The sequence below is a fragment of the Cibotium barometz genome, chromosome 35, assembly GCF_041138505.1.
Source record: "Cibotium barometz isolate CiBa-2024 chromosome 35, ASM4113850v1, whole genome shotgun sequence".
Classification (NCBI taxonomy): Eukaryota; Viridiplantae; Streptophyta; class Polypodiopsida; order Cyatheales; family Cibotiaceae; genus Cibotium; species Cibotium barometz.
The window spans coordinates 6,767,829-6,791,136 of NC_141080.1; the positions used below are offsets into that span (position 1 = coordinate 6,767,829).

Here is a 23,308-nt window from a genome sequence, read left to right on the forward strand (position 1 = left end):
TACTGGCCAACGGTTGAAAGGCCGTAACTCGGGCAAAGGGAAGGCTTCATCGGAGAAGTCTTCTGAGAAAAAGTCCGACGCTGACCACGAGAAACTGAAGGCAGAGAGGACCTGTAATGATTGTGGCGAGAAAGGCCACTACTGGAGGCAGTGTCCCAAGCGGAAGACCGAGAAGGGTGAAGACTCCTCAGCAATCATGAAGACTCCGGCTTTTGTGCACCTGGAGGTGATGGACATCGATGCTTCATTTTCTTCAGGCAGGGAGGAGATTGGAGGACTCTCCGCAACGGATACTCGGGAGTGGATTCTCGATAGTGGTGCTTCCAGGCACATGACTCCTTCCCGTTCCGGTTTACAGGATCTCTGCAGGCTTTCTGGTCATATTCTTACTGGGGATACGTCCACTATCCCAGTTCACAGTGAGAGCAGGATGGAGATAGTTCCCGATGGCAGAGGGGGGAAGCATTCCTCCCAGGTGTTGTATGTTCCGGCACTTGGTTTTCATCTGTTGTAAGTGCATCAGGTTTGCAAGACCGGCGTACGGGTGGAGTTTGATGAGCATTTTGTTGCTCTCCGGGACAAAGCAACAGGCCAAGTGGTGTGGGAAGGTGGAGTGGAGAATGGAGTCTACAGGCTTTCATCACTCTCTCTCCTAGGTCCTCAGGATTGTGATGAGTGGCAATCTGGTAATGGCTACTCAAGTGTGGATACGCTGCAGGTACGGGCTTTCCGAGACCAGATGGTGGATAGCTTACCAGTAGATGGCAGCAGTTGGCAGGAACTTTCCAGTACTGAGGTTGGTAGTTCTTGTGTTCGTGAGTCAGAGGAAGCTGAACAGGTCACTTATGCTCTGATGTCTCGTCGTGTTCGGGACATAGAACTTCCAGTTGTTGAGGATGTTCTTTCCACGGGGACCTTACGGAAAGCCAGGCAGGTGGCAGGTGCTTACTTGCAGAAGGAGGTGGTTTCTCCAGGCTTTGTGGTTCCGGATTCAGAGGGGGCAGTTGACAGGTTTCATCAGGTTTCCGGGACTTGTTTGTGCACCGTAACAGGTGTTGATCCTTGTGAGCAGTGTGATGTCTCTGTGACTCAGAAGCTGTATGGTTCATTGATCTGGTTGATGGACACCAGATTGGACGGGAGCTTCCTGATGAGGCGATTGAGCTCATGGTTGCAGATGTCTCTTTGGGAGGCAGGATTGCGTTTCCTGTGGTTTCTGCGGCATGCGAAGGATCATGGACTCTTGTATACAGGAGGGGCATTGTTGGATGGAGTCCGACTCCGCGGTTGGAGTGACTCGGTTTGGGGAGGAGATCCGGACACGAGGGGATCTACTTATGGCCCAGGAGCAGTTTTACGGACCAGGAGGAGGTTACATTGCAGGTTTGGGCTTCCACTGGAGGAACCCATGGTCATCCCGAGGCACTTTGTTCGTGAACAGATCGTTGCTGATGACATCTTGCTGGAGTTCTGTTCGACGGAGGACAGTATGGTGGACCTCTTCACGAAGTCGCTCTCTCAGGACTTGCTCAGGCAGCACCCCAGCTCCCAGTGGTTGGTTACACAGCCAGGAGCTGAGAGGGGGTGTTAGAAGTTATCTCCTGTCTAGATTTATACACCAGGGCCTTTGTTGTGGGTGTGCCCGCCCTTATGAGGTGTTTTATCATTTTTCCTCACTCCCCGTATTTTTCCCTTATTTTTTCCATTTTTTCTGAGGCTTGGGAGGGCTGCCAGAGGGTGCCAAGAGCAGTACAGTGCTGGCCGACAGGGTGTTTATGAGTCGTGGGCACTCCTGCTGTTGGCCGACTGGTTTTCATCAGTCGTGGGCACCAGATTGCTGGCCGACTGCATTTATGCAGTCGTGGACCTCTTTCTTCAGTCGTGGGCACTTTAGTGCTGGCCGACTGCCCTTCCAGGGAGGTATATATAGGTCCTCAGCCCCCATACCTCATTTGTATCAGTTCTCGGGATCTTCTTGTGTATATAGAGCAGAGTTACACGCCTACATCTCTCTCTCTCTTGTGTTGTTTTTCTGCCTGCGTTTTTGCTCTTGTGTTCCCAGATTTGGTCATCATCTCCGCTACGTATTCTGACAGTTCTAGGAATCCCGCCAATCGGGTACCAATGCCGAATGAATAGCTGGGCAACATCCTCGGCGGTCACATTGGCCCTGCAAGGAATAAGCATAATAAATTTGCTGAACCTATCAACAATAGTTAAGCACTGCGTATTACACTTACTCGGGCTGGGAGGCAGATTTGTGACAAAGTCCATCGAAATGTCCTGGAAAGGACCCTCAGGAATTGGCAAGGGCTGTAACAACCCTATCTTCTTTCCACGAGGAGCTTTCACCTTTTGACAAATGTCACAGTGTTGTACATATGTAAACACATCATGCCTCATCTTTGGCCAATAGTATTGCCGTTCTAATTTCTCCAGAGTCGAATTCATGCCCCTATGACCACCTGTAATGGCGTCATGGACATCATGGAGAAGAGCTGCCCGGAATGACTTCATGACACATAGTCGGCCTTTGTAGAAAAGCCAACCATCGCGTATCAGAAAATGGCATGGTCCTGTGGCATCCAATGCCTGTTCCCACTGAGTACCGAATTCCTCGGAATCCGCGTACGTGTGCTTCATGTCTTCTAGTCGTGTACCAACAAGGTCAAGTCTAGTGGTTTGAATCATAGATACTTGTCCCTTCCTGCTTAAAGCATCGGCCACTGGATTGGCCTTTCCTGGAAGGTACTCAATCATACCACCGAACTGCTGGAATATCGGACTCCAGCGGTGTTGTCGATCACTCCACTGTGCACTTGGCATCGTCTGAATCCAGCGCAATGCCTGATGGTCAGTGCGAACCTCGAAGTCACGGCCATACAGGAAATGTTTCCAATGTTTCAAGGCCTGTATAACTGCTAGGAGTTCACGATCATAGACTGAGTAGTTCTTTTCGGCGGGCAGTAACTTACGAGACATGTAAGCTACTGGATGACCATTCTGTTGCAATACACCTCCAATTGCGATGTTACTCGCATCGGTGATCACTTGAAATGGTTCGTCCCACGAGGCAAGGGCTAAACAAGGCGCTTCTGACAAAGCCACCTTGAGGTTCTGGAATGCCTCCAACGCTCGTGGAGTCATTCGAATCTTTTGCCTTCTTGTTTTCACTCCCTTTAGCAGATCGGTGAGGGCTGCCGAGAGGTCGGAAAACTTGTCAATGTGGGTGAAATATGCCTGGCATATACCCACAAATGATCTAATGTCATAAGCGGTATGAGGTACTTCCCAGTTAACAATCTCGGCCACTTTAGCCGGATCAAGTCGAATGCCTTCAGCACTAATTATATATCCCAAGTAATGTACCTGGAACAGATAAAATTCTGACTTCTTTTCATTGACATAGAGCTCGTTGCTTTCCAGCAACTTAAGGACTTTCTCCATATCAATGTCATGCTGCTCAACTGTAGCTGAAAATATGAGTATGTCGTCCAAAAATATGAACACACTCTCCAATCAACTCCCGGAAAACACGCATCATCATGTGGTTAAATGTAGCTGGGGCGTTCGTCAAACCAAATGGCATGACCACAAATTCATAGTGGGTCCGTTCTGTATGGAAGGCTGTTTTGGGGATGTCCCCCTCTACAATCCGTACCTGGTGGTACCCACTCTTTAAATCCAATTTAGAGAACACCTTAGCTCCATTCAGCCTCTCGAGAATATAGTCAATTCGAGGCATCGGGAATCTGCTCTTGATAGTTAGCTTGTGGAGTGCACGATAATCGACACACAACCGAGAAGACCCATCTTTCTTCTTGACAAACAAGATCGGTGCTGCAAATGGCGACACGCTGGGGCGGATGAAGCCAGCTTGCAACAATTCTTGGAGTTGGCGGTCCAACTCCGATTCCATTGCCTTAGAAAGGTGATACGGAAACTTGCTCGGGGGTTCCGAGCTTGGGAGGAGGTCAATCCTGTGATCCTCCGGTCTGGACGGGGGGAGCTGGGGAGGGAGACTGTCCCGAAGAAAAATCTTCTGGAACTTTTCATGGAGAACCGAGTACTTCTCGGAGGCACTGGCCACCGTCTGGGCTGTCTAGATGTAAATCATCGCACACTGTGCGCCTGTCCTGACTGCTCGCTTAGCTTGCAAGTGGCTTATGAGCGGAAAGTTTGGAATACCTGGCTCACACTTAATGGTCACCGGGGTGTTTGACACATTCCGATCGATCTGGAACGTGTGCTTGTCCCACTTGACATCAGGAAGAAACTTGTGAAACCACTGGATACCCAAAATTATGTCTGCTCCTACAAGAGGGGCAACCATAAAGTCACGCACAAACTCTATGCCCTGAATCACTAACTTAGCACCTAGAGGTTCATACTTGACGCTCGTTGTCATACCTGTACTAAATCCCTCAACCTGTTTGTCCACTGGAGTCAGCTCGAAACGGGCACGCCTAGCGGCCTGTTCCGTGACCACATCCTCTGTGCTGCCGCTGTCAAACAAGACAACGACTCTCTGGCCACCTATGTAGCCAAAGGACTTGAGCAATTCGTTGCGCTCATACTCCTGGTCATGGGCGCCCTTCTGCTTATCTTCGAGCTCCCGGCTAATAATTGCTCCAACTGAAGCACCGGGGGTTGAAGAACTAGGGTTAGCCACTGGGGTCTGTGTGGGAGCTGAGCTCACCACGGAAGCTGTGGAGGCGGCGGCGGCCTTTGGAGGTTCTTCGGACAATCCCGAGAAGTATGTCCTTTTGTATGACAAAAGAAACATCTACCCTCCTTCTTGTACTGAGAAAGCTCCTCAGTACTCAACTTGCCACCTGTCTTGCCTGCCTCCGCTTTCTGGTCTGGAGTAAGCTTAGACGCATTGTTCGAGTTCTTGGAGCCAGAGGCTCCCGGGCTCTGTCCTGGGGAAGACCCCGTCTGGTTCTGGCTTTTGTCTCCCGAGGTGTTAGCCTTGGGAGAAGCCGGCTGGGAAGTCTTGGGCTTGCCACCATTGTGTTTCATTTCTGCACTCTGCGCAAGCGAGAGTGTGTCCTCAAAGGTGGCTGGCCTAAACATATGCACCTCCCATCGGATTTGCGTGTCCAAGCCATACAAAAATTGCCCTTTCTTGTCCGTATCAGATAAGCCTAATTGCAGACACAAGGTCGAAATTTTATTGGCAAACTGAAGGACTGGTTGCGCGTTCTGACGCGCTCCCCTGAACTCGTCTTCGAGTCGCTCAAGGTAGTGGGGCGGTAGAAACCGCTGCCTAAGGTCGCGGACGAATTCGTCCCACCCATAAGCTGCCATACCTGCTCTGGTGTGGGCATGAGCCCATTGAGTCCACCAAGGAATGGCCTCACCGTCCAAGTACCAACTAGCTAAGATCACTTTGTCAGTATCTGTTTTCCTAACTGCGGCAAAGTAAGCTTCAAATTGATGCAACCATGAATAAAGAGTTGTGGGATTGAGTTTACCATTATACTTACTGAAATTCATTTTCTCGGGAAAATGATTCGAGGGTGCCGCTGGTGTCAATCTGGCGTCCAAAGCTCTGAGGTAACGCTCGTGTTCCATGCGTCGCATGGCGTCGTCTTCTCGTTGTCGAATCTCCAATGCACGCATCTGCAACTCAAGCAAGGAGCTTAGCTGCGGCTGTGACCCCGCGAGAGGGTCCCTGTGACGAGGATCTGGTATCTGGGATACGGAAGGAGAGGGAGGAGGAGATGGAAAACGCGACGCTGGAGAGCGAGAACACGACGCCGGAGCCAAGATCCGCGCCTTCTGCTCATCCAACTTGGCTGTCTGGTCTGCGATTGCTCGCATCATCTGCTGGAACATGTCTGTGACACTCAAGCCTGGTGCCCTAGCAGGGCTGCCTGGTGCACTCTAGTCCCATGGTTCTGGTTCTCTCTCATCGCCGAAGCTCGCCATAGCGGGAAAAAGCAATTCCTTTCCGGAACTCAATTTGACCATCCACTATCTGTGTGGGAGACTTCCAGAGGCTTCCGGAGGCTAAAAACCAACCGTCCTTCGAGGGACAGGAGTCACTCCGAAAGGGGTAGTCCACCGGCGTCTAAAAACCAACCACACGAGCGAAAAAATTTTCTGGTTTTCTTTGCTGAATCTTTGTCCTTGAAGTAGGCTCTGGTACCACTGTAATATGCGGAAGCTTCGGAGAAGGATCGGTACTTCAAAACTCAGAAATCAGCACTCTTTTCGCGACGGAAATTAACGCACAACTGAAAGGAGATGTGCAGAAAATAGAGAGAGAAGGGGGAGATGGAGAGGACACAGTATTGGGTCCCAATTATCCTCTGTAGGGCCCCCACCACGGATGGTGTATTTGCTTTATTAGAATGATGTAAATCTGAAAACAAATACAGTAAACTTGACCTTTTCTTGGCTGGAAAATCCTGCCCTTGACCTTCAGAAGTCCACCCCTTTGCTTGGCAATCTCCTTGGCTTGACTGGCCCTTGATTGGCTTGAGCACTTGGTGAAAACTGAGATGAATGATGGGATTATGGCTCTCTTCTATTTATACTATCCTTCAGGAGCAGTCGGCCAGCATAAGGGCAGGCGGCCATCATCAGATATGTCCCACGACTGGATATTCAGCATTTAATGCTGAAAAATCCCATTAAATGCTGGAAAAATTCCCATAAATCCTGTGCATCACTTCTTGGCTGGTTGGACATGAGGCGCCTGCTTCTTAAGGGCTGGGCACATCTTTTGCCCACAATCCCAAAGCTGGGCAGCCTGTATGGGCTGCCCCATACATGCCCTACAGCCATTTAAAGGCTGTATGCTCCTGAAAATAGCCTTATCTTTGCCCTAGGGCTGTCCCACAGCCCTTCCATGGCTGGTGGGTCCAGACTGGGCCTTCCTGGCCCTCATGGGGATGGTTTCACACCATTCCCATGCCCATACTAAGCTTTGGGGTAGCCCTATGGGCTGGCCCCTTGTCCTAAACCTACTCTACTCAGTGATCTGGCATCCGGTACCATACCAGATACACAGAACCACCGACGTCATTCTAGAGGGAGACTCATAGCGCGGACTGGCACTGTTTCATGTGCAGGACAGTGCACACCTGACCACGGACGACTGAGATGGATCCCTGGCTGACTCGTCCCGGACTGGGCTCACATGGGACTAGTTCACCATCCCAGGTCCTGCACCTTCTGTACAGAAATGTCTACGTGGCATCCAAGTGCGGGATGCACGTGACACCTTGGCCCTTGAGGCTTGCCACTTGAGGGAGAGAGTGTGTGTGTGTGTGAAGCTAAAGCTTGAAGTGTGAGAGGGAGTGTGTGTGTGTGTCTTCTTATAGGGAGGGAGGCAAGAGAGAGGCCAAGGCCCAAAGCCTCAAAGGCTCAAGGCCTATGGGCCAAGGCTAAAGGCCCATGAAAAGCCCTCCCAAACGGCCAAAAAAGGTCAAAATGCGACCATTGCCCTAACAGTAACTTGCAGGCGTTCCCATGCAGCCGTCCCCCACAACCGTCCCCTCCTGGATGTTGGGGTAAAGGCATTATGCCCACCCTTATAGTGTGTACAAGCCCATGTGTTTTATAGTACATAGTACACTTAGTACTATTAATGTACTAAGTGCACTATGTGTACTAGTGCAAATATACATGTGTGATAGGGGAGTCACACACTCACACTTGATGAGTTGACTTATCCACACATGTCTCTCTCTCTCTCTCTCTCTCTCTCTCCTTCTCTCTGTGTATGTCTCCCACATGAAACCCTAACTCTAATCTCCCTTCAACTGGTATCAGAGCCTACAACACAGTTCATGGCCTCTGCAGCTCTGCCTCGCCTGCACTCCCTTGACAGCACGACTCTCTAGCAGCTGCTTTGCTGCACGACTCTCTACGCTGGCCGTTGAGAACGCTGGTGTCAGCACGTCGATTGTAGAAGAACTGGTCGCTGGTCAACGAGCTGCACTGGAAGTCGCCTAGGTGTGCTGCGTGTGCAGAACTGTTGTAGCAAGGCGTTGGGCGTTAGACGCCTGGCCACAAGGCGTAAAACCACTAGGCGGAGGCGGCGTCAACAAAAAGTTCCCGTCGCATGCAGCGCTGGCCAAGGCGTAACAAAGGGCACGCTTACGTGTCCCCGTGGAGGTCCTGTCGCCCACGAGGAGAGCTACGCACCAACGCCAACATCGCACGCATACGCCTGCTTCTCGGGAGATTCACCCGCGAGCTTCTACTGGAGTTTCGAGCCTGGAGAAGAAGCGACCAGGCATACGACCAGAGCTCCTCAGCTATCGCTCATCTGCACAGCAGCAGCAGCATCAGCACGACGCCCCCCAACAACCCCCTTTTCTTGCAGCAATACGACTCCTCCCTTTCTGCAACATTAATCAGAATTTCTCAGAGGTATTTGCTTCAATTTTTTTTGGGATTTGCAATTGAGCTGGTACGATCATCAATTGAGCAGGTACAGGTCCAAATTGCTCAATTTTTGAGCAAAATTGGCAACACTGGGTGACATTGGTCACATTCAGGATCAATTTGCAGGAAATTGGATGTCAAAATTTGGGGCTTTTGATGTAATTGTGCCATTGGGCATTCATACATGCTGTATCATGTGAGCAATCTCATATTCGGGGCAAAATTGCAGGAAATTGGAGTGCAAATCAAAGGGCTTTTGTGCCGATTGGGTTGATTTGCATGCAGGCACTGTTATTTGATGCTTTGGGCAATGTGTTGATGCCTGTCAAGCACTCAATGTGCCTGTAAATCAAGGGGCTTTGGATGTATATGTGGCCAGGGGGAAGCATTGTGAAGACTCTGGATGTCTTCATGTGCGTTAATGTACCATGTATGATCAGAAATTGATCTTGAATCAAGGGGCTTTTGCTCAATTTCTGTCCGGGATTGTTGTATGCAGTGGTGAGGACGGTTAAGGTCTGATTTTCACTCATTTGGACAGCCAGGAGAGCATTTATTGTTGCTGTACTTGCTGGTACAGATTTGGTACAACTTTGTACAAGTTTTGGCATGGCTGTACATTGATTTGAGTGAAGAAAAGGCTCATTTTCAGCTGCTGTACTTGCCGGTACAGATTTGGTACATCATTTGGTGAGCACTTAGTACTGTTGTATTTCTTTGGAAGGGGAACAGAGCACATCTAAGGTGCTGTCCTAAATCTGCAGCAACCAGATTTTGGTGATTTTATCACATACAGTGGGAGTAGAGTTGCATTCGTGCTTCCGCAGTGGGAGATAAACTTTGGGAGAACAACTGTGAGCACTTTGTGTGCTTTGGTGCAGTGTTTGCACATCTTGCAGGGAGTCAGGCATTGACTGTGTCAAAGGTTGCATATTGCTATGGCAACCACAGGTGAGAGCTCTTCATTGCTTCACATCAAGAAGCTTGAAGGCTCACATAATTATGACATTTGGCAAACCCAGTGCTATAATGTGTTGCTCCAGAAGAAACAGCACAAGCCCATCAAAGAAAGGGGTGTAATGCCCGCTTCTCTTACTGCTGAAGAATGGGAAGATATGGATGAGCTAGCAAGATCCACCATCATGTTGTCTGTGTCAGACACTTTACTTTTCAGCATACATGAAGAGAAGACAGCTTGGGGAATGTGGCAGAGATTGCAGGACTTGTATGCCCAGCAAAGTGCCTCAAGCAAAGTGTATTGGTTGAAGAAACTCATAGGTCTTCAAATGAAGGAAGGGGCGTCTATGACAGCCCATCTAAATGAGTTTAATGGTGTTGTCAGCCAGGTAATCAATCAAAAGTTGGCAATGGACGATGAGTTCAAAGCCACCTTTCTCTTATGCACTTTGCCAGAGAGTTGGGACACATTCAGGACAGCCACTAGCAATTCAAATGCTATGCTGTCATATGCAGATGTGGAGGGTGCTCTTCTTCAAGAAGAGATGAACCGGAAGAACAATTCTGTTGGAAAGTCCAATGCAATGAATGCACGTGGGAGATCCCAGCAAAGGGGTAAAAGCCAAGAACGGGGAAGGAGCAAGTCCCGCTCCAAAAAGGACTTGGAATGCCATTATTGTGGCAAGAAGGGACATATCAAAAAGCAATGCTATAAATGGAAGAATGATCAAAAGGAAAAGGGCAAAGGAAAAGACAAAGACAAAGATGAAGCCAAAGATGCAAAGCCAAAGGGCAAAAGTGGAGTCAAGATTGAAGAAGTCAATGTGTCACATGTAGGTGACAGTGAGGATGAAGTCCTATTCACGTCTTCACTTGATGCCCATTCACTTCTTGCAGGAGATGGTCATGGTATGCACTCATGGATCATTGATTCAGGTGCCTCCTTTCATGTCACAGGTTGCAGAGACTTGTTTGTCAGGTATACTGCTGGCAATGAAGGAGTAGTTTATTTGGGTGACAACCATGCATGCAAGATTCTTGGCAGAGGTGATGTGAGGCTTGTGTTTTCAGATGGCTCACAGCTTATGCTCCATGATGTCAGGCATGTGCCTGAGATCAAGAAGAACATGCTTTGTACTGGATAGCTTGATGATGCTGATTATGCTACCACATTTGGTCGTGGAAAGTGGAAGATTAGTAAGGGCTCACTGGTTGTTGCCAGAGGCTCTAAGGTGGACACTCTTTACTTCATGCATGCTGGTGTTTGTCACCATGCTAATGTAAATGCAACTGAGCTGCCGGAAATCTCTATGTGGCATAGCCGGTTGGGACACATGAGTGCCAAAGGAATGGAGCAATTGTCTCGTTTTGGTTACTTGCCTTCTTTAAAGTTCTCAAGTTTTCAGTTTTGTGAGCATTGTATATATGGCAGGCAACTCCAGTGCCCCCACAAGAAAGCTCTTGGACAGAAAGATGCTCAGTTAGAGCTTGTGCATACAGATGTATGTGAGATGCCTCAGCTTTCTTTGGGAGGGGCAAAATATTTTGTGTCCTTTATTGATGATGCCACGCGCAAGGTGTGGGTTTATCCTCTTCATTTGAAGAGTGATACATTCTCAGTGTTTGAGAAGTTTGTTGCTCATGTTGAGAATCAAACTGGCAAAACACTGAAGGCTTTGCGTTCCGACAATGGTGGAGAGTATATGTCCAAACAGTTTCAGGACTTTTGTGATGCTAAAGGCATCAAGAGGGAGCTCTCTACTCCTTATGATCCTCCACAAAATGGGATAGCAGAGAGGATGAACAGGACCATTCAGGAGAAGGTCCGTTCTATGTTGTCACATGCTGCGTTACCTTATGGTTTTTGGGCTGAAGCTGTTATGATAGCCGTTCATCTTATAAACAGGTCACCTAACACGAGGCTTGGTGGGAAAGTGCCAGAGGAAGTATGGACTGGGAAGCCTCCGTCCTACAAGCACTTGAGAGTGTTTGGTTGTGTTGCGTACGTGCACATACGCAGGGAAATACGTGCACATACGCAGGGAAATACGCACCAAACTTGATCCTAAGTCTCACAAATGCATATTCCTAGGATATGGTGACAGAGGTGAAATCGGGTATAGACTTTGGGATCCAGTGAATAGAAAGATTATACGCAGCAATGATGTCATTTTTGATGAAACATGCATGTATAAGGAGCCTGCAAGGCAACAGGAGCCCGGCAGAGTCATCTTTGATGATGATTGACATCATGGACAACAACCAAGGGCTGTAAATCAGCCATTACAGCAGCAAAACCAGCCCTTAAATGGTGCTGAAAATGGTCCAAATGGACAGCCAGAGATGGCAGAAGATATCCCTATGGATATCCCACAATTAGAGGAGATACCGGGCATGATATTTCAACCTTATGGCATGGAACAGGAGCCACCAATAGGTGATATGTAGGCTGGACAGCAACCTGCAAATGATGGTCATTGGGTACAGAGGTCCACAAGACCCTCCAGAGCCCCTGACAGGTTTGTTCCAGGGGTTGACTACTTGATGCTCACTGACTGTGGGGAGCCCTCATGTTACAAGGAGGCTTTACAGAGGGCAGACAAGGCTCTTTGGGAGCAAGCTATGAAGTCAGAGATGGATTCTCTGCACAAAAATGGAACATGGAAGTTGGTGCATTTGCCTACAGGCAAGAAGGTTTTGCCATGCAAGTGGGTTTATAGGCTCAAAGTTGCACCAGATGCAAAGCCAAGATACAAAGCCAGGTTAGTGGCTAAGGGCTTCAAGCAGGAATATGGTGTGGACTTTGATGAGATCTTCTCTCTAGTGGTCAAAATGACCACACTTAGAGGTGTATTAGCTTTGGTTGCTCATGATGATCTGGATTTGATTCATATGGATGTGAAGACTGCTTTTCTTCACGGTGATCTCCATGAGGAGATATATATGCAACAGCCAGAGGGTTATGCAGTGAATGGAACGGAGAAGCTTGTATGCAAGCTGAAAAAGAGTCTTTATGGGCTCAAACAGGCACCAAGGGAATGGTATCATAAATTTGATACATTCATGAAATCCCAGGATTTCAGGAGAAGTGACATAGATCACTGCTTATACACCAAGAAAGCTTTGGATGGCAGTCTATTGATCCTCATCTTGTATGTTGATGATATGTTGATTGCCGGGAAATCTCGTAAAGAGATGGATGCCTTGAAGAAGAGGCTGCATCAGACCTTTGATATGAAGGATTTGGGTGATGCAAATCACATTTTGGGTATGCGGATACTTCGGGACAGAAATCAGCATTTGTTGTATTTGTCTCAGAAGGAATACATTGGCAAAGTTTTGCAGAGATCGGCCGGGTCCTCAAGCATGTTGAAGTCTCCCCCGACACACCAATGTGCAGCCTCTGGCAATGCATCCGTAACCTGGGTCGAGAACTCTGCTCTGGCAACACTAGCATGGTTGGGTGCATAGACGTTGAGCACGCCCAAGAGCTCATCATGCATCCTCAGAATGACATACTGTGCTCTACTAGGCACAATGATCCCTCGATCCACAATGGCCTGCCCGCCATACATCTGCAAAATGACCATACATACTCCTCCCTGTCCACCCAAAGGGCCAAACCCTGCAGACCAAAAGGTGTCCCATCTACCAGGCATCACCGAACCATATCTCCGGATCCTGCTCTCACCCAAGTGGTGCTCCTGCATCATCAAAATATCAATACTGCCACCAACCAGGCATCTCTGAAGCTCCTGCCTCAAGCAACCACGATAGCGTATATAATGTGCTCCGCCAACGCCCTGTACATTCCATGAGATGATCCTCATGGATGACCTGCTGAGGTGGATCTGTCTCAGCTGTACGGTGTGCCTTTGCAAGCGGCTTGGATGGAGAATAGTCCCCATCCGAGCGGCTACGAATCTGCCCACCCGGTGTGCTGCAAGAATCACGGATTAGGCGCCAGTGGCTGTGTCCCATGGCGACTGCCTCCCGCTCAGACAGAGCAACCTCGTGTATGCATACATATCCAGGGTCGCGTGCTAAGTCTTGCCACTATGCGAACGACCAAATGACGAATCCCTGACTCCCGGGATCCAAGAAAAAATGAGCCAACTCCCATAGTCGGCCTATCACATCTGTCACCTCCAGATCGCTCACATGGTGAGAAAACTCAACTGCATGAGTCTTCAAAGTGCTAAGAGCGAGCTCCAGAGTCCACTCCCGGTCGCATGGGCCACAGAGAGGGAACGAGAAGGCCACTGCTGAATCAAGTGCCTCCTCCCCGCGGGCCGAAGGTATCACTACATGAACTCTGATGGGTGCTGGCTCATGGGGGCCCTCTGCTCCAAAAAGCCGTGTGAAGGAGTAATCAAAAGCCTCCGAGCGCTGTCTAGTGCCGAGGCGACTCAGCCGACTGCGGATAGATGATATCTGTGAAGCCCGAATCGGCATGGTAAGTCTCCTCTGCGGTGCTCGAGCAAGGTCGGTGCTCAGAGCCCTCCGGACTGCAGGTGAACGCCAGGGGATAGCCAGGGCCTCCCGGGGAGCTGAGGCGGGCGGGGGGGGGGCGAGGGGGGTGGAGAAGGAGCCGCTGCCGAAACCGGAGCGGGGACGGGAGGAGGCGAAGGTGGAAGTGAGGTGGTAGGGGGGGACGGGGATGGGGGGGGGGTGAAGGAGGGGGTGCTGGCATCTCCTAGTCCTCAGTCGGCGCTGGGGTCTCCTCCTAGAGGGGAGCAAAGCTGTTCCTCACGGGAACCCAGTGATGCTGAGACTGTGGCTGCTGCTGCATCGGTCTCTGGGCATGCTGCTGTGGCTGTCTCCCTCAACGGCGCCCCTGTCCAGGCTGCCACTCCGAGGTCTCTGTGGCCTGAGCAGGTGTCCCGGAGGCTGCCTGCCGAGCCGCATCTGTGGGCGGGCCATCAGGGGCCTGTTGCTGCGGTGAAGGTCGGGGTCTCCTGCGAGGGCAGGCCTTGGCCAGATGGCCGACCTGCCTGCAAATAAAGCACTGGTTCGGGAGCCCCGAGAACTCCGCTTTTTGATCAATCCATCCCCCCCCTATCCTAGGTAGCTGAATGACCTTCGGAAGGGAGGAGATGTCAGGAACCAAAACTCTGACCGAAGGTAGCCCAGCTGCTCTGGCCACCACTGAAGCTGCTGTGGGGCCAGTCTCTAGCACCGAACCCACCAATGCTCCTAGCCTAGAAAGGAGCGGAAGGTACTCACGGCGGAGTCCAGGGAAGCAAACTGTAACATGGAAAAGGCGCTCTCCCTGCTCGGCCGCTGCTGGGTCAAAGCCATGCTGCCAAGGTCTGAAGAATGCCCGAGCACCCCTGATGTCAAGGGGACTCATGGCTAGAACCTTGGCCACGCTCTGGGCTGTCTCGAACTCGATCTGGTAATGTCCACGGCCCAGTAGTTGAACGTCCAGGATCTTGCCCACATCTGCAAGAAGGCAGGCCTGGAGAAGATCCCGGATCTCCCCTCTGCTGGGGCGAGTGCCGACTATACGGCAGATGGTGGAATGTGCCTGGAGGCGTTCCACCTCTGCGGCGAGGCTCGCTTCCTCTTCTGGCGAAAGAGAAAGCCTGATGGGGGTATCCTCAGGGGCGGGCGAGGGGGCTGCGGGAGAGTCCCTCTGAGGTGGGGCGGGAGGAGCCTCCATCAGTGTCTGAAGCTATGTCGAAGGCGGAGCGAATGCGGAGAGTCTTGCAAGAACCGAGCTGCACACAAAGGACGGAGGGGAAGGCGGAAGGCAAAAAGAAAAAAAGAAGACCCCAGGGGATGGAAAAATCAGAACAAAAAGGGGGGGGGGGGGTAAGGCGGCGAAGACAAAAAGCCCCTAGGGGGGAGGCGGAAGCGGAACGAAAAAGGGGATGGGGGGGAAGATAGGGCGACGGCGGCGAAAGGGGGGGCGTGGCGCTGAAGAAGGACGGGAGGGCGCGAAGGAGAGGAGTAGGGGCAGGGGACGGCGGGCGCTACAGCGCTGAAGCGCGCAGGATAGCCAGGCGGGGGAGGGGGGGGCAAATGCGAGGGCAGGCGGGGGGGGGGGGGGGGGGGGGGGGGGAGCAGACGCGATGGCGGGAATGGGGGGAGGGCGTGCAGTCAGCGCGAGCAGGGGGGGGGAGCGTGAGCTTCAGCGAGCCGAGTTAAAAAGTTCCTTTTAGGGTTTGTCTCGTGCTCTTTAGGTTCTAGGGTTTCATCATTAGTGTTGTGTTACTGGGGTGCTTTCAGGGTTGGGTTGGGCTGTAGCAAGTGCTTTCAAAGGTGGGTTGCCGTCGACTTGGGGCTGTTCATGTTAGTAGTCATCTCCTGTCTGTACCATATTACTCGGTAGTGAGTGAGGGCCTCTATTGTGGGTGTGCCCGCCCAGTTAGGAGTAGTCTCCATTTTTTCTAATTTTCCATGTTTTTTCCCCAGTTTTGCTAGTTGTGGGGGATCTTGAGAGCTGCCCGGGTGTCTTCTCTCATGGCCGACCTGTTGTATTGCTGGCTGACCTGATATGGTTCTGGCCAACTGGCAGTTTTCTCAGTCGTGGATCTCTCAGTTGTTGTCGGCTATTTTTGGGCTAGCCGACCAATAGCCTAGGCTGGTATAAATACCACCCTTGCCCCTTGCCCCCCACTTGTCATTTGTACCGGATCTTGTTGTATATAACAAAGTTTATACAGCTTCTCTCTCTCTCTCTCTCTCTATACTTCTGCGTTTTCTTTCCCACAGCAGTTCATCTCTTTTCCATTGTGCATTCCGACATGGTATCTGAGCCCCAGGTGGCTTGAAGCTTGGAGACAGTGTGAGCTTGAGGGTTTGTTGTTTTTTGGTGCTGATTGGAGAATTTTTGGGTTGTTCGGGACTTGGAGAAATAGGTAGAAGGCAGCCATCACTGCTGGACAGCCACCTTGCATAGTGTTTGCAGCCTCTTCTTCATTTTTTTTTTCCCACCCACCCTCCCTTCACAAGACCTTGTGAACCCTTGAGATGGCAGATTTGCTTGAGATGGTTGAGAAGCATGTGAAGATCCCCACCCTCCCCACATTCCCGGTGGATCGACAGTTGGACGGGACCAACAATGGCATCTGGAAGGTAATGATGGAGTCTGTCTTGGAGTCTTATGACTTGGCTGATTTCATCGTGGTTGGTGTTTCAAGGCTAGAGTTGGAGGACGGGGAGCTTTTACCTTCTACTAGGAAAGAATGGGAGGCTCAGGCACAGTTATGGGATTGTGGCAATGCCCGTGTGCGTTCTTTCATCTTCCTTAATTGCACACCCTAGGTGATCAATCACATCAAAAGGAATTTGGCAGCACTTGGCTTCTTTGTATAACAGGGTATCACCCATGAAGCGGATTTCCTTGGAAGTGCAGATGCGAGTGATGAATCCTGCAAAGTCTTCGATGATGCGGGAGCACATCAACAAACTCCAGGCTCTTCAGCAGGAGGTTCTTCAGGCTGGGAAGGAGATATCTTCAGAGGATATGGCCATCACTTTGCTATCTCATCTGATCTCTTAGTATTCAACTTTCTATTCTTCTTTGATCACCAGTGGGAGGCTGAGCACCATCACATGGGAGGAGCTTGTGCCTGTGGTTTTGGACCAGGAAGAGCGGTTTACGAACCCTTCATAGGGCAGAGGTTCTGAGGCCTTGATTGCCAGCGGTTGAAAGGCCGCAACAACAACAAGGGCAAAGGGAAGTCTTCACTGGCGAAGTCTTCTGAGAAGAAGCCCAACTCAGAGCGTGATGCTTTGAAGGCCGAGCGGACCTGTAACCACCATTGTGGCCAGAAGGGTCACTATTGGAGGAAGTGTCCTCGGCGGAGTACCAAGAAAAGTGATGATTCCTCAGCTGGAGGTGCAAAGACTCCGGCTTTTGTGCACTTGGAGATTATGGACACAAATGCTTCATCTTCTTCGAGCAGGGAGGCAGTTGGTCTCAGCGCCAGGGATACTTGGGAGTGGATTCTCAATAGTGGTGCTTCTAGGCACATAACTCCTTCCCGAGAGTTATTACAGGATCTTCGATGGCAGACAACTCACATCTTCATTGGTGACAAATCCACTATCCCAATTCATAGTGAGGGTAGGTTGGAGATTATTCCCGATGGCAAAGGGGGGAAGCATTCCTCCCGAGTTCTTTATGTCCCATCCCTTGGTTTTCATCTTTTGTCAGTGCATGAGGTTTGCAAGGCTGGCATACGGGTGGAGTTTGATGAGCATTTTGTTGCTCTCCGAGACAAAGCAATAGGTCAAGTTGTATGGGAAGGTGGAGTGGAGAATGGGATCTACAAACTCTCAACACTCTCTTCTTTGACAAGTACTCAGCTTGGTGATCTGTGGCATTTCCATTTCGGCCACTTGAATGTGGATGCGCTACGACGGGCTTTCTGGGATCAGATGGTGGATGGCTTGCCAGATGTTGGCAGTAGGTAGGGACACTGTAGTTCTTGCATTTGTGGTAAGCAGCACAGGGAATCTTTTCCGAAGAAGGCTACTAGGCGGGTCTTGAAACCTTTGGAGTTGGTACACACTCACATGTGTGGACCTATGCAGATCCCATCTCTGGGAGGTTCTTTGTGCTTTATGTTGCTTGTGGATGATTGTAGCACGTTTACATGGGTTTATTTTCTTTCCCAGAAGGACCAAGCCTTTGCTCGGTTCAAGGAGTGGCATGTTATGGTGGAGAAGGAGTCTGGATTGTAGGTGAAGACTCTTCGGGCTGACAAAGGAGGGGAGTTTTCTTCTAATGCTTTTGTGCGGTTTTGTTCGGAGCATGGCATCAAGCAGGAGCTGGCCAATACAGTTTGCGCCTTGGTCTGACTATGATTTGTTGCGGCCTCTATGATTTGCATGGGTACCTGCATTAGTTTGCCTCTTAACTTGCCTCTCCTACCCTCACCACCATCTTCGCGTCCTTACACCCCTCTACTCGACTCCCACCCACTGCCTCGACTTCACTCCTCTCACCTGCCTTTCCTCAATCCCCTTCACTTCCGTTTCACCCCTACCTTGCTTCAGCCTTCTTTGTAGCTTGTCATCGCTAATTGCCCACGACCACCTTCAAAGCTCATCATCGCTGTTGTTGTCTGCTTATTACCATGCCCACGACCTTTCCACCAACCGCTTGGCCTTTGTTTAATATCCTCCCCACCATTCCATTCACTTCTAGTTGGGGTTTTCCCACCATCTCCGCGACCCCAGTGCCTATCTTCCGTTGCTGTGCTGCTAATTAGTACTCTTGCCCGACCTTCTAGTTGCCTACCCTCCAACCGCCCTGCTGGCCTCTTGCTCAACGGTGTACTCATTCTTTGCTCGAACGGTGTACCCGCCTTTCATTCTTGCTATTATTCATTCTCTACTCAACGGTGTACCCACCATTCTCGCCCCTAGTGCCTCCTCGAGATCAAGTTGTAGACAAGCAACAAGAGGTTAAATGGGCATGCCCAGTGAACATACAACAAAAGGTATTGAAGCCTGCAGAGCATGGATGAGGTGGAGTTGGGGGGCAGCAGGGTGATGGGGCCACGGATTTTTTCAGCACACTAGCCATTTACTGTGGAACAACTCATGGTATATCCTTTACTAGACAGAGAGGTAATAGACAAAGCTGATTGTCTTGCCACCTGCAACAACAGAGAAGTATTCGTTGTGTTCAAGCTTTTGCATTATTAACATCGGGCGCTTGTTCTAGTGGTTGATGGGGGTGGCTTGTAACCTGGAGGTACCAGGTTCGATCCCCAGTAGGATCGCCAAAAATCTACTCTATTTGTAGATGAACTCAATGCCTAACTACAAAACGAAGATAAATGATGGATTGTGTTCCTCCCTCAACATTGGGAAAATACCCCTTTTTATACAAAAGCACCAAGGTCTTACAATCCCTTTGTTTTATGGGATGCCTCACACACACCACCTCCTGTCAAGTGTGGATACACGGACAAGATACCCCTCTACAACTGTAACATGCAGAAGCTCTGGGAGTCTTCTTTCAGCCCTAAACACCATCTGGGAACATGCTGATGCAAAACGCAAGTAGATGCTAGAGAAAAGAGAGAGAGAGATAGCTGAGTATGCAGTATATCATAAAGTACAAAAAGGTACAACAGTCTTGGAACCCTTGGCTCCATGAAAAGGTGTAAGTACCTAATCTATGCGTAAGTCTAGACCTAATCTATGATCCAGCCAAGCAAATGGACTGAATGCTGAAAACGATGAGCTCTATTGCCTTTTATAGGCTGGAAAAGACACATTGAACTGGTTGACTGCTGGTCGACCAGCTCCTGGACAAACAATATTCACCTTGTTGGAGCCGACTGGACATACACCTGTATATGCTGGCCGACAGCCCTCCATGTCCACCAATAGTCAATCGCTTGCCAAATCAGCAACACTTGCTCCAAAATCTGGTTCAAAGTTGTCTTTATCTTGTTGCCCCTTCAGGATTAGCCTCTGAGTTCAACCAGTGCATGTCTTGCACATGACAACAATAATCACAAGTAGAAATACCAGGCAGCTGAGACAAGTCATTCATGCATGTCAAAACACACACAAATGCTTTATGCACAATATTCTGGATGCCATCTCCCAACTTGTTCATCTTGTACAGAACCCATCTTGGGCACCGCCCATACAGGTATAAAGAATGCTCAGCAGGGTGTCCACCCTTCCATGAGACTTCATCAGCATGCCAGGAACTCTCACTTGGGTATCTACTCTTCCATGAACCCCTTCCACATGTACTGAGCCATGCTAGGAACTCACATGAGGATATCAATCCTTCCATGGAGTCCTTCCACATGTAACAAATCACGCCAAGAGCTCACACCAGGATCTCAATCCTTTCATGAGTCCTTCCACATGTAACAAATCATGCTAGGAGCTCACACCAGGATCTTAATCCTTCCATGGAGTCCTTCCACATGTACTAAACCATGCCTAGAACACACACTAGGGTCTATACCTACTCTTCCATGCTGTTCCTCCACATGTGTATAGTCAGAAATATGACAGTCTTGATTCTTGAGTCTTACAAAAGAATCCACTTGTAGTATACCTATCAGTAACTACTAACAAGATCTTCAACTTCTTTTGTTGAATGAATTATGATAGAAATCCCTCACCATTCAAATCCTATCACAGGATTGTAGCTCGGGTCCTTGCTAGAGGAACTGGAGCACTTGGGTCCTCTTCTACAAAGAAGAGGAATCGGTTGTCCACTGCTTAATTAGAGCGCCTGGTATTTTGTCATTGCAACCTCTGTCTAATTGAGCAGGTAGGCAATCCCGTTGAGCCTTGCCAAGTCAATGTCGATAAAATTGACATTGAGAAAGTGAAGGAAGTCCTAGAGATTCCTCAAGAGAAGCATGACATTTATACCATGCTTTATGAGGTCACCACACAACGACATGTTACACGTGCACATTGATTTGCAAGAGGTGCTAGTACTAGTGCGGTAATGATTGAGGCGAGTGCAACCACTGAGTCTTCCTCTACATCTGATTCTCGCAGTGAATCTGAGTCGGACGATGATGAGAGCGAGGAGATTGAGGACTTGCAAGACTAGCTACTAGCTAGGCTGAGAGCTTGAGCCATGGTCCATGAGCCATGTGGCTATTCATGATTTATTTTGTGTTGTTTAAACTTTATGGGCATTGCAATTTGGACCATAACTTCATGAACACTTCAAACTTATAACCTATGTAGTGTCATGTATGCTTTTTTTTTTTTTTGTGGGCCTGTGGCATGGATGATTGGAAATTTGGATCATGGTCTATGATCATTGATGATGTATGATCATATGGTTTTTCGTCATTTGTGATTCAAAGACTACATTATTTACTCTTGTTATGTTGTTAGGAATGAAAGTTTTCATTGTTCATGCCACTTGCAAATTGCTATGTCAGTGATAAGTGTGTCACTGTGACACTGGGGCCTAGGCAAGGGTAACAAGTTAAATTCTACATTGATGTTCTATGAATTGTGCTACATGTAGGCTTCAAATTGATGTTTTCATGATTTTTGTGCATTCACTACATATTTTAAACATTATATATTTGAAATTTTTTACATTAAAAAACTTCAAGGTAGGAAACTTGTAAAACCCGTCGGCTTGGTTTTATGAAACACGTTTGAAACGTTTAGGAAACATGTTTCAAACAACCCCTTGACTACTATGGGTGCACGTTCGTTGAAGAGCTTGGCTAGGCCAAGATGGATAGAAACGTTAGGTACGGTACGTTTCGAATGTGTTCGGGTAGGATACGTAAAGAACACATCAAGATAAGGTATGTTAAGTACGTTCGTGTTTAAAGAAAACCTATAAATAAAAAATATGGAACATTGAAAATTGGTATTTGGGAAAAATTGGGAGACTTGGGGGAAATTGAGGAGACTTAAGGGAAACTTGGAAAACTGGAAGAATTGGAAGGAATTAGGAAAAATTGGAAGAAATAGGGGAAATCGAGGAACTTGGTGAGGGAATAGCGCTGCATTGGAGAAATTAGGGAAATTGGAGGAATTGGGAGAAATGATTTTTTTTTTTTGGAAGAATTGGAGAAATAGTATGACATGACATTTAGGTTTGCTAGATTAAAAATTTCAGGATCCGTGCGTGTATGGAATGCAACCTTGGGCTAGGTACCCATGGCTTGGCTAGGTACGGATTGTATGGATCCGTGCACGTATGGAATGCAACCTTGTGCCCACCCATGGCGTGGCCAACAATGGGCTGTTTGTAAAGGGCCTTTTATTTCAGCTAGCTGACAAGTGGACCTCCGTGTAGAGAAGGGAGGCATACAATAAACAGAGGGCTCCATTCTCTCTCTTTTTATTTATTCTTCACCCTGGCCCTCTCCAGCCCTTGAGCATCAGAAGCAAGCCCAAGCCAGCCCCCAAAAGGGCTAAATCAGCGAGAAGCAAGCAAGGAGGAACTTCTGGGCTTTTGTTTTCAGCAAAGGTACCAAAGTGGAAGAGAAGGCAAGTGCAGTTCCTTGCCTGATTTGCAGAAAGAGGCACAGTTTTATTTCAGCCAGTTTTTGTAGTGCACGTCCATTCTCATTCTAGTAATCGAAATGCGCTGCAAGAGGGGCGGACCTTTCCTATCCATTGAGACCCAGTAGGTTGGTTTATCATCTTGACCCCTCGTGCTGAAGCTCTTAATTCTAAGTACGTGTGTACTTGAATGCTGTCTGATATTTGGTATTTATGTTAATGTGATGCAATATTGTTTCTGGCTTCTTGATTGGACAACTGCTTAAGCTTAAGACGAGTAACTAATTATTAAAATTTGCTCACAGACAAGTTCAACTTGTTGGAAGCATGATCAGTTGATTGTGATGCATATCATGATAACATAGTTCTGTTCAGGCAGAAGGCTCGTGTGCAGAATCAGTGGCTGCACTTGCCCGAGTGGATGTTGTGAAGCAGCGTATGGAAGCTGCCCATGGAACTCTGCAGGTGTTACTCAGACTTTGGTTATTTGTTTTAGTGGTGTTTAAGCAATCATTCTTAATCTCTATCAGTTCAGTATCCTTATAACTTCTTTATCGAGGTTCAGGATGCTGCTGGTCTTGCTCAGCTGAGTGCGAGTGTTGAGACTGTGTTTGCAAGTGGGGATCTTCCACGGGCTGCAGAGACTCTTGCCAACATGCGACGTTGCTTGTCAGTTATTGGGGAAGTAAGGTTTTCTTATTGTTGGTGTTATTTGTGAAGTAAGGTTCCTTTTGCTACTGTAGATTGTATCTGTGTATTCCTTAAAACCTGGTGAAGCTGCTCAAGATAATGCTAATCATGGATTGGAGTTATGAAGCATTACTCTCAATGTTAATCAGCTCTTATGTGTTCTAGGTTCCAGAATTTGCAAACGTCAGGCGTCAGCTAGAAGTCTTAGAAGATCGTCTTGAAGGAATGGTCCTGCCTCGGCTTTCTGATGCACTCATACAAAGAAAGGTCTGGT

The 23,308-nt window shown here is 48.9% G+C and overlaps 1 protein-coding gene across 3 annotated transcripts in view; it reads left to right on the forward strand.

The window, feature by feature from the left end:
• Nucleotides 1-23,308, forward strand: part of EYE (conserved oligomeric Golgi complex component-related / COG complex component-like protein) — a 52,295-nt gene that overhangs the window by 18,376 nt on the left and 10,611 nt on the right. For 2 of the 3 annotated variants that reach the window (XM_086775344.1, XM_086775347.1), the window contains exons 2-4: nucleotides 22,720-22,809; nucleotides 22,910-23,029; nucleotides 23,200-23,301. In XM_086775344.1, coding sequence (XP_086631470.1) covers nucleotides 22,720-22,809; nucleotides 22,910-23,029; nucleotides 23,200-23,301 — 312 coding nt within the window. Of the gene's footprint in view, nucleotides 1-22,649; nucleotides 22,810-22,909; nucleotides 23,030-23,199; nucleotides 23,302-23,308 lie in introns of all 3 variants that reach the window. The other variant, XM_086775345.1, reaches the window with a different exon arrangement.